This window comes from Muscardinus avellanarius (genome assembly GCF_963383645.1).
Source record: "Muscardinus avellanarius genome assembly, chromosome: 11".
Lineage (NCBI taxonomy): Eukaryota > Metazoa > Chordata > Mammalia > Rodentia > Gliridae > Muscardinus > Muscardinus avellanarius.
In genome coordinates this window covers 7,700,659-7,712,121 of record NC_137797.1, presented here as the reverse complement: position 1 = coordinate 7,712,121, position 11,463 = coordinate 7,700,659, and the positions used below count along the sequence as shown (strand labels likewise).

The 11,463-nt window shown below is 49.2% G+C and overlaps 1 protein-coding gene across 1 annotated transcript; it reads right to left on the bottom strand.

The window, feature by feature from the left end:
* Window positions 1-3,630: 3,630 nt before the first annotated feature.
* Window positions 3,631-6,944, bottom strand: SNU13 (small nuclear ribonucleoprotein 13; the record flags this gene model as incomplete). The annotated part of the gene is made up of 3 exons (XM_080704776.1): window positions 3,631-3,893; window positions 6,671-6,791; window positions 6,933-6,944. 3 exons carry the CDS (start codon window positions 6,942-6,944, stop codon window positions 3,631-3,633), a joined length of 396 nt encoding a protein of 131 aa, XP_080560902.1.
* Window positions 6,945-11,463: the final 4,519 nt, after the last annotated feature.

Genomic DNA, 11,463 nt, shown 5'->3' with positions numbered 1-11,463 from the left:
AACTAACTAGCGCGTGCGCAACACACACACACACACACACACACACACACACACACACACACACACGGATACTGGCCAGAGCCAGGCATGGTGGCATGTGTCTGTACTTGGGAGGCTGAGGCTGGCTGAGGATTGCAGGTTTGAGGAGTATCAGCAACATAGCAAGACCTTGGTTTTTTTTTTTTTAAAGGTCTGGGAGCTGGGCAGGGTGGCACACACTTGTAATCCCAGCATTTGGAAGTCTGAGACAGGAGAATCATGGTTCACAGAGAGCCTCAGTCACTTAGTGAGGCCCTCTGCAACTCAGTGAGACCCTGTTCCAAACAAAATAAAGAATAAAAAATAGCGCTGGGGGTGTAGCTCAGAGGTAGAATGCCCCAGTATATATCTCCCTCTCTCTCTCTCTCTCTCTCTCTCTCACACACACACACACACACACACACACACACACACACGTCTGGGAGTGTAGTTCAGGGGTAGAACACCCCTGAGTTCAATCCTTAGTATCTCCCCCTCACCAAAAAAAAAAAAAAAAAGTACTAGAGGGAGGTGCATGTGCCTAATTCTGCAACAGTGGCCCTCCGCTGCAATATTTGGAGACATTTTTGGTTGGGGTAGATGATGGGTTGCTACTGCCCCCTAGTGGGTAAAGGCCAAGAATGCTGTCAAACATCCTGGGGCCAGGCTAACAAGCCAGCAGCCTGAGCATGAGGTGCCTGTTGTAGAGCCGTAGCAGTACTCCAAGGACTGAGTCTGTAAGAGGTGATGGCTTCTACACAGCCTCTTGGAAAAGTCAATGTATAACTGGGCTGCGACTGCAGGTTAGCTTTAGAGCATGTGCTTAGCATGTACAAGGCCATGGGTTCAATCCCCAGCACTAAAAAAGAGTCTATAAACAATTGAATACTGCAAGCATTTCTACATTTAAGTATTTACTGGATACCTAGTAAGAAACACTAAAGCATTGCCACTTTCTCTAAAATAGAGGATCAGACGGGCGTGTTGACACACGCTTCTAATTCCTGTACTTGGGAGGCTGAGAAAGGAGGATGGTAGGTTCAAGGGCAGCCTCGACCAGTAATGAGACTCGTCAGCTTAATGAGACCCAGTTTTCAGGTAAGAAATATAAGAGGGCTGGTAGTGTAGCTTAGAGGTAGACTGTCCCTAGGTTAAATCCCCAGTAACACACACACACACACACACACACACACACACACACACACACACACAGTATCAGGCGTGGCAGTATACACTTGTAATCCCAGTACTTGGGAGGCTGAGACAGGAGGATAGCAGGTTTGCAGCCACCCTCAGCAACTGAGACTGTTTCAAAATAAAAAAAATATTAATAGGGCTGAGGGCATAGCTCAGAGGTAGAATGCTTCTGGGTTCAATATCCCCAGTGACACAAAATAAATAAATTAAATGGATTATCAAGTCGGGCATGGTGGTGCACACTTGTAATCCCACTACCTCGGAGGGTGAAACAGCACACCTCAGCAATAGTGAGAACCTGTCTCCAAATAAGAACAAAATAGGGGTGGGTAATAGTTCAGAAGTAGAATGTTCCTGGGTTCCATCCCCAGTACTAAAAAACAAAAAAAACCCCAAAACTTATTAGGATACTCAAGAGTGATTGGCCCATTAGCACTTTCCTCAAGTGACATCTTTTGTGTGTGGTACTAGGTATGGAACCTAGGGGCATTCTATCTCCAAGCTACACCCCCAGCCCTATTTTTTACTCATTTTGAAACAAGGTCTCATTAAGGGACAAACAATATGTGACCCATATTGTGGCAGGAAATGAGTAAGGGCCCCAGCACTGGTGCCAAGTGGCTACTGAAGGAATTACTAGTCACACACTGACCGAAGGGTATTTGGATTCTTTGTGTTTGTGGTATTGGAGATTAAACCCAGGGGCATTCTACCTCTAGGCTAAACCCCAGCCCTTTCTATTCTTGTATTTTGCAACAGGGTCTCACTAGGTTACTGGGAATCTTATGCTGCTGAGGCTGTCCTCAAAATTGCAATCCTTGTGACAGGTGTGGTGGCGCGCTTGTAATCCCAGCATTCCGGAGGCTGAGACAGGAGGATCAAGGTTTGCTGACAGCCTTAGCTACTTAGTGAGGCCCTTTGCAACTCATTAAGACCCTGTTTCAAAATAAAGCATAAAAAATAGGCCTGGGAGTGTAGCTTGGAGGTAGAATGCCCCTGGGTTCTATCCCCAGTACTATAAATAAATAAATAAATACATAAATAAATAAATAGGACTAAAGGTTCAGGACAGTGGGAAAACGCCACTGGATTCAATCTCCAGGCCACAGCCAGGCGTGGTGACGCACGCTTGTAATCCCCGCGCTTGGGAGGCTGAGACAGGAGGATCGCGCAGGTTCGAAGCCAGTCTCAGCTGGTTTAAGAGACCCTGTTTCCAAATAAAATATAAAATAGGTCTGTGAGTGTAGCCCGGAGGTAGAAGGCCCCTGGGTTCCATCCCCAGTACCACCAAAAAACCAAAACCCATCTCCAGGCCGCTCCCCGCCCTGACCCTCTGGCTCTGCGGGCGGTCTCATTCCTGCCGCGCATCCCTTTGGCTGCTGCTCTGCCATCCTCACATCGCCAGAAGCACACAAGACATTAATAAATCACACGGGGCAGAATCCTAACCACCTCAAGGACACATGCTTCCTTCCCAACTGAAGTGAGAGAGAAGTTCCTCAGTCATGGCAACGAGTGCCAGGCACAGGGACCCGAGTGCCCTGCCTGCCCTGCACGTGCGACCAGGTCTCCACCCTGGCTCAGTCTGAGGATCTTCCTGCCTTTTGGTGGCACAACCACTCTGCTTTTCTCTGCTTGGGGCAATAGTTCTTTTATTTTTATTAAGTTTTTGTGATACTCAGGATAAAACCCAGGGACCTTTTACCAGACTTTTTTTTTTGGTGGTACTGGAGATTGAACCCAGGGGCATTCTTCCTGAGCTACAGCTCCAGACCTGATTTATATGGAAACAGGGTCTCACTAAGTTACCGTCAGCCTTGCTAAGCTGCTGAAGCTGGCTTCGAACCTGCGATCTTTCTGCCTCAGCCTCCCTAGTACTGGGATTCCAAATGTGCACCACTATACCAGGCTAGTTCAATTTTTAAAAGGGAGAATATAAAAGGATGTCAGAAGGTGAAAGGAGAGATGGGGAAAAACAATCTTTTTTTTTTTGTGGTACTGAGGAGGAAACTCAGGGATATTCTGCCTCTGAGCTATACCTCCAGCTCTATTTTTTACTTTTTTTTTCTTTCTTTTTTGGCGGTACTGGGGATGGAACCCCCAGCCCTATTTTTTTTATTCTGTATTTTGAAACAGGGCCTCACTGAGTTGCAAAGGACCTAAGTAGCTGAGGGTGGTCATGAACCAGGATCCTCTGGTCTCCGCCTCCAGAATGCTGGGATTACAAGCATGTGCCACCATGACAACTGGTGGGAAAAACAATCTTGTGAAACAAAACCAAAATACAAAGACCCAGAAACCAGATTTAGTACAATATTTTATAATAGAAAGCCAATGAAAATATTACATGCCAACACAGATATGATACACAACCTCGGGGGAGAGCTGACCAGGAGGGCAGGGCAGAGACACGGCCTAGACTAGAAGCCTTTCAATAGACTGCTGGATGGACTGGATCTGCTGCTTCAGCTGAGAGCCTTCTTTGATGGTGACAGAACAGGCGATGACGGGCCTGGAGACGCCGCAGGCGCGACCCAGGGCCTGCTTGGAGCGCACGAACACGTAGGGCACGTTCTTGTCTTCACAGAGCAGCGGCAGGTGCAGGATGATCTCCAGGGGCTCAGCATCTGCAGCCATCACGATGAACTCTGAGATGCCCCTGTTGAGGGTTTTGGTGGCTGTGGAGACAAGGACCAAGAGGTTATGTGGGGCTGGGGCAGTGCAGCTGCAACAGAGCCACCTCCAGGGGAAGGAATAACCGGCGCAAGGAGACAAGGCAAAGCGCCAGGTGAATCAGTCACCAGCAGCGCCCTCTCAGACCAAGTCCTGACTGACCTCTTCCTTCTCCTCTGTGCATCCCTGTCGAGTCACCCCACCGCTTGCTGGTCAACTGCAACAGCTTCACAAGGCGTGCAGTGGACAGCGTCTCTAGTGTCTGCCGCACAGGCTTCAGCTCTCTGCTCAGAAACCCTGCCCTCTAGCTGGGCATGCTGGCCAACGCTTGTAACCCCAGCGCTTGGGTGGCTGAGACAGGAGGATCGCAATCTAGAAGCCAGCCTCAGCTACTTAGTGAGGCCCTCTGCACTTATTAAAACCCAGTTTCCAAGTAAGAAATAAAACAGGAGTATAACCTGGAGGTAGAATGGCTCTGGGATCCATCCCCAGTACCACCAAAAGAAAGGGGGAAAAAGAAAAAAAAACCCTGCCCTCAATATTTCATCTATAAAGATGACCATGGTCACCCCTTCCTCAACTTTATTTTCCTTTGTAACACTTCATCACCAGACATAAAAACTCTATCTTCCTTCTCTAGAAGGAAGCTCTAAGAAGGCACCATAAGAAGCCAGGCATGGTGGCGCACGCTTGTAATCCCTGCACTTGGGAGGCTGAAACAGGAGGATCACATGGGCTCGAAGCCAGCCTCAGCTACTTAGTGCGGCTCTCAGCAACTTAGTGAGACCCTGTTTCCAAATAAAAAATATATATATATTAAAAAAAGGTCTGGGAGTATAGCCTGGAGGTAGAAAGCCTCTGGGTTTCACCCCCAGTACCACCACCACCACCACCAAAAAAAAAAAAAAAAAAAAAAAAAAGGCACCATAAGTGGTGGTGCACCCTGTAATCTCAGTACTTGAGACTCAGAGACAGGAGGATCAGAGGTTCCTAGCCAGCCTCAGCAACTTAGTGAGACTGTTTCAAAATAAAACAGGGCTGGGGTGTCGTTCAGAAATAGCACCCCTAACCTCTAGTACCATAAAATAAACAAAGAGAAGCAAAGACGGGCGTGGTGGCACACACTTTTAATCCCAGCATTCAGGAGGCTGAGACCAGAGGATCTCGGTTCACTGACAGCCTTAGCTACTTAGTGAGACCTTGTTTCAAAATAAAAAATAGGGCAGGGTAGCTTGGAGGCAGAAAATGCTCTGGGTTCCACCCCCGGAGGAGGAGGAGGAGGAGGAGGAGGAGGAGGAGGAGGAGGAGGAGGAGGAGGAGAAAAAACAGGGACTTCACCACTGCATTGCCAGCACACAGACTGTACCTGACACACAGTCAGTAATTAATAAGTATAACAAGAATAAATAGTTGCAACAAGCAGAGGACTGGGAAATTGTTGCCCCTGTTTTCCTGAACCTTTTTTTTTTTCTTTCAATAATGGGGATGAAACCCAGGGGCATTCTACCTCTGAGCTACACCCACAGCCCTATTTTTTATTCTGTATTTTGAAACAGGGTCTCACTGAGTTGTGGAGGGCTAAGTAGCTGAGGCTGGCTGCGAAACACAATCCTGTCTCAGCCTCCCAAGTGCTGGGATGACAAGCGTGCGCCCCACGCCTGGCTTCCTGAACTCTTCAGTAAGCACATTCCGAACCAAAGGATCCACCCATCCCGGCACCTCTGGGCCTAGTACTGTGCCCAGTACAGCAAGAGGGCAGGATGGTGCGGTCTGACTCCTCATCTACCTGAGGAGCAAGGCCTCACACCCCACCCAGCCAAGCCGGCCTGAGTGCGCCGATGAGAAGAGCCCCAGGAGAGCTGGCGGCCTCCCCACCCTGGCCGCGGTCTCCCCAGGCACCGCAGTTACCGCGGCATGAAAAGCAAGGCTGAAAAGATACGGGACGGGTTCACTTTGTCTTCTCTCAGTACAGGTAAACGTGAACTCCTGGTTACCCTAAATCTAAAGCACAGGACAAAATGCCTGATGTTTCAGTATCCCCAGAGCTGGGCAAGGAAGGGCATGCCTGTAACCCTAGTACTCAGGAAGCTGAGACAGACAGGAGGAAAGCACTTTTGAGGATAGCCTCAGCAATGTAGCAAGACTCAGCAACCCACTGAGACCCTAATTCAAAAACTAAGCCAGGTGTGGTAGTACACACTTGTAATCTGGGAGTCTGAGACAGGAGGATTGCAGGTTTAGGGACAGCCTCAGTAAGTAGTGAGATTTTCATAAACCTAGTGGGACCATGTTTCCAAATAAAAATACAATAGGTCTGGGGACATAGCTCGGAGGTGGCAATGCCCCTGGGATCAATCCCCAGTACCACACACACACAAAAATAAAAACAAGATGCTTTTAGCATCTAATGTTAAAACGCTCCTTTTAAGTCCTCCCATTGGTTAGTCAAGGATAGCCAAGGCTTGGTGGCACACAGCTCAGGAGGCCGAGGCAGGAGGATCCCTGGAGCTCCAGAGTTTGATGGAAGAGTGGGCAACATAGTGAGACCCTGTCTCAAGAAAAGAGGAGGAGGAGGGAGAAGATGATGATGCAGACGATTTGGCCCTCCTCCCCAATTGGAATTCTATTGATTTACTTATTTTGGTGGTACTGAGAATGAAACACAGGGGCATTCTACCTCTGCGTCAAACGCCCAGCCCTATTTAATTATTTTATTAGAAATCTAGACCAGGGGCCCCAGACCAAGACAGGTGCCTTTAACATCCCTCTGTGGATGTCTTACCCTCATTGGCTCCTTTCCGAAGCTGTTTGTAGTTACACGACTGCTGAACGAGGTCCAAAAGTTTCTTGGTGAGGTGGGCATCTGCGAGGGGGTAGGCCTTCGGATTTACATCAGCCTCAGTCTGTGGGGCGGGGAGAACAGTTAAAAGCTTCATTTAAACTAAAGCAGAAACTATTCAGTCAGGTTACCAAATACTAGTCAACACTGGCCAGCTCGCTCCCCTGTCCCCCTATCTCCAAACACACACACTTTATATCCACACAGGCCTGTCCATGTTCACTTTATAAAAACTAAAATGAGCTGGGCATGGTGGCGCACACTTGTAATCCCAGCGTTTGGGAGGCTGCGACAGGAGAATCGAACGGGTTTGAAGCCAGCCTCAGCTACTTAGTGAAGCTCAGCAACTTACGCGAAACATGTTTCCAAATAAAATATAAAATAGGTCTGAGCATATAGCCCGAAGGTAGAAAAGCCCCTGGGTTCCATCCCCAGTACCACAAAAACAAAACAAAACAAAACAAAAAAACCCTAAGATGTACTCTGTGTGTGTGTGTGTGTGTGTGTGTGTGTGTGTGTGTTACTGGGGATGGAACCCAGGGGAATTCTACCTCTGAGCTACACTCCCAGCCCCATTTTTCTTTATTTTGAAACAGTCTCACTAAGTTGCAGAGGGCCTCACAAGTTGCTGAGGCTGTCCACAAACTGTGATCCTCCCGTCTCAGCCTCCCAAATGGGATTACAAGCGTGCGCCACCACACCTGGCTAGCTTGCAGTTCTTTATTATGAAAAATTTCCAAGTAATTTAAATAGTACAATGAGGATTAGCACACATGATTGTGTGGAGAACATAATACTTGATGGTAAATGGCTGTTATTGGTTTACACACTTACTATCCTACACTTTCTACTGTTATTCAGAGTGCACTCCTGCTTATAAATAAAAAAATGTTCACTGTAAAACAGTATTCCCCGTTAGGCAGCAGCACCTTCATACACCTCGCCTACCACACCATCTAGGTTTGCGTACACACGATGATGTTCACACAATCACAAGACTGGCTGAGAACACAATTCTCAGGACTTGTCCCTGTGCTTAAGGGCAGCATGACCGTACTGTGCGGTCGTTCCGTATTAAGGCTAGGTGCTTAGATCTCATTCGACAACATCCTCCGCACTGGTATTTCCATTTTACAACAGGGATAAACTGCTGCAGAGTTCAACCTGAGACCACCCAACTCCAAAACTTTTCACAGAACCAAGTTAAGATACGCAGAAGTTCACAAGCTTCAAATTCCACGACTGAGCTTTATTCTATCTTTAAACCGAGTGGGGTGGGTGCGAAGGTAAAACACGGAAGGGATCCAAATCCCCGATGGATTAACACCTCACCAGGTAAGTGAGCTCTTCCCCATCAAGGGCCAAGCCAAACTAGCTACTGCACGACACGGGCCCGGGGTCCCCCTCGGTGACTGCAAGCTGGGGACGACCGAGCATTACGCCCACACGTGGTGCTACCAGGTCGCCTTGATTTCTAAGGCCACTGTCTCGCAGGGAGCCGTTCCCGGGCTCCACGGCCTGGGCTGGGGTCCCCCATCTTGCCCACGAACCCAAACGCAAAAACCTTCTATAAGTCCCTGGCACGTGTTATGTTAACGCGCAGTGGGTGCCGACCCTGGGAGATCTCTCTCTCAAATGGAAAGCAGTGGGTAGGGAGAGGCTGATCCGAATCCCAGGGCTCCTCGCCATTTTCTGGAGATCGGAAAAAGAAAAAGAAAAAAAAGGAAAGAAAAAGGCACCAAAGGGCCGGGCCAGGCTTCTTCACCCCACTTCCTCCCGCAGCTCCCACGTGGGTGGGTCTGTCTCCCCGGCGGCCCCTGCCCTCTCCACTCCCCGAGGTCTCCCGCCACGCAGAGGCCGCGCAGGGGGCGCCGGCCGCCGCGGCTGCAGCCCGAGGCCTCGGCGGCAGCGACCTCGGCCCACTGGGGCCCCGGCCGGCTCCGAGCGGCGCCCGGAGCGCTCAGCGCGGCGAGCAGGGACGCCCGGCCCGGGGCTCGCGCACTCACCATGGCTGCGGTGCGGCCGGCTCGCCAGCCCTCGAGAACAGCCGACGCCGGGACGACGCCGAGGCACGACCCCGGGGCGGGCGGAAGTGGGCGGGCGGAAGTGACGTCACTTCCCGTCGCCCGGCGGACCCGCGGAGGGGGAGGCGCCTGCCGGGGCTGCGGGTTCTGTTGTTTTCACTACTGTCCTACTATAAATTCTTGGCAAAAATTGCGAATCAGTTACTCAGAAAGTAGCACACCAAACCGAAGGGGTTCGATGACGTCGCCATTCCGTTTCCAGTTGGTTTATTACGTCCTTGCGCTTTCAAAATCGTCTTTTCTGGGCGGGCGTGGTGGCACGTGTTTGAAATCCAGTACTTGAGCCGGGCGTGGTGGCGCAGGCTTGTCATCCCCGCGCCTGGGAGGCTGAGACAGGAGGATCGCACGGGTTCGAAGCCAGCCTCAGCTACTTAGTGAGGCTCTCAGCAACTTAGTGAGACCCTGTTTCCAAATAAAATATTTTTATACCACCAAAAAAAAAAAAAAAAAAAACATGACTTTGTGTGTGTGTGTGTGTGTGTGTGTGTGTGTGTGTGTGTGTTACTGGGGATGGAGCCCAGGGGACATTCTACCTTGGAGTTACCCTCTTAGCCCTATTTTTTATTATTTATTTATTTTTGGTGGTACTGGGGGTGAAACCCAGAGGCTTTCTACCTCAAGGCTATACTCCCAGACCTATTTTCTATTTTATTTGGAAACAGGGTCTCACTAAATTGCTGAGAGCCTCACTAAGTAGCTGAGGCTGGCTTCGAACCTGCGCGATCCTCCTGTCTCAGCCTCCCAAGCGCAGAGATTACAAGCGTGCGCCACCACGCCAGCCATCTCATGCTTTTGTATCTGGTTAATTCCCTAGTACCGGGATCAGAGGCGTGTGCCAACACGCCCAGTTGAAACTCTCTCTCTTTTTTTTTTTTTTTTGCAGGCCTGAGGATGGAACTCAGGGGCATTCTATCCCTGAGCCATAGCCCCTGCCTTATTTTTTATTCTTTATTTTGAAACAGGGTCTCACTGAGTTGCAGAGGGCCTCACTAAGTAGCTGAGGCTGTCCGCGAACCACGATCCTCAGGTCTCAGCCTCCCAAATGCTGGGATTACAAGCGCACACCGCCACCACCCCCGGCTTTGAAACCCTCTTTTAAAACAAAAAATAAACCGGGCGTGGTGGCATTCCCTTGTAATCCCAGTACCTGAGGATTACAAGGTAATCCTGGAAGGCTGAGACAGGAGGATCCCATGTCTATGGCCAGACTCAGCTATTTAGTGAGCCTTCCACAACTTAGTGAGACCCTATTTTAAAATAAAGAATAAAAAAATAAGGCTGGTGGTATAGCTTGGAGGTAAAATGCCCCTGGGTTCAATCCCCAGTACCAAGAGAGTAACAACAAAAAACAAAACAAAAAAAGAGGGTTTGGTAACTGGGCGAAATGATGGGCCTCTAATCCCAGTATACAAGAGGATCTCAGGTTCATGGCCAGCCTTAGCAACCTAGTAAGGCCCTCAGCAGCTTAATGAGTCCCTGCTTCAAAATTAAAAAAAATTAAATAGGATTGGGAGTGTAGCTCAGAGGTAGAAGTCCCCTGGATTTAATCACCAGTAAAACAAAAAAAGAGGTTTCAGTGTTTAGAGGTGTGTCCCTTGGGAATTCTAATCCTTGGAACAGGATTAGATAGGGCCATTAGGGGTGGCTCCATGACTGGAACCTGAGGGCACCAGGATTAATAAGATTTATAATCAGGTGGATTTATAAGAGAGACAGGCAGGCAGGCAGGCACCACATATAACATATGCACACTCCCTGCCTCTTTTTTCCCCCCCAGGGTCATTGTACCTCCGAGCTACACCTCCAGCCCTATATTTTAGTATATTATTATTATTATTATTATTATTATTATTATTATTGTTATTAGTGGTTATACTGGGGTTCCTGGAAACCCTTCTACCTCTGGGCTACACTCCCAGACCTATTTTATACTTTTTATTTGGAAACAGGGTCTCTTAAGCCAGCACGGCTGGCTTTGAACCTGCGTGATCCTCCTGTCTCCACCTCCCAAGTGCGGGGATTACAAGCGTGCGCCACCACGCCTGGCCTTTTTAAATTTTTGAAACAGGCTCTCATTGAGTTTCAAAGGGCCTTGCTATGTAGCTGAGGCTGTCCGTGAACTGCAATCCTCGGGTCTCAGCCTCCTGAACGCTGGCATTGCAGTTGTGTGCCACCACGCCTGGCTCACTCCCTGCCTCTTGTCCTGAGATGCACTGTGCTGCCTTGAGACTCACCAGCAAAAAGGCCACTGGACCTTGGACTCCATAACCATGAGACCAAATCAACCTCTTTTCTCCATAAAGTTGCCTTCCTCTGGATTTCATTAAGTCTTTTCTGTATTCAGATTTGATTAGGGGTGGTATTGTTTTTGTCTTGATGGCCTTATCTGATTGTGGTGCTCTGTGAAATGGCTTTTTTTCAACAGGAGACCAAGGCCAGCCGGCAGTGTCAAGGAAGCCCCTGGCAACATTGCACTCTCACTGACAGAGCTGGATCAGCTCCTAGCTACCACCCTTCCCTCCCTCCCTCCCTCCTGGTCCTGCCTTGAATCTCTATTCTGGAGACTTAAAGCCATGGCAGAGAGAACGCAAACTTATTCACACCTCCAGACCTTGCCTGGCCTGAGACTATGAGAGAGTATCAGATACAGGC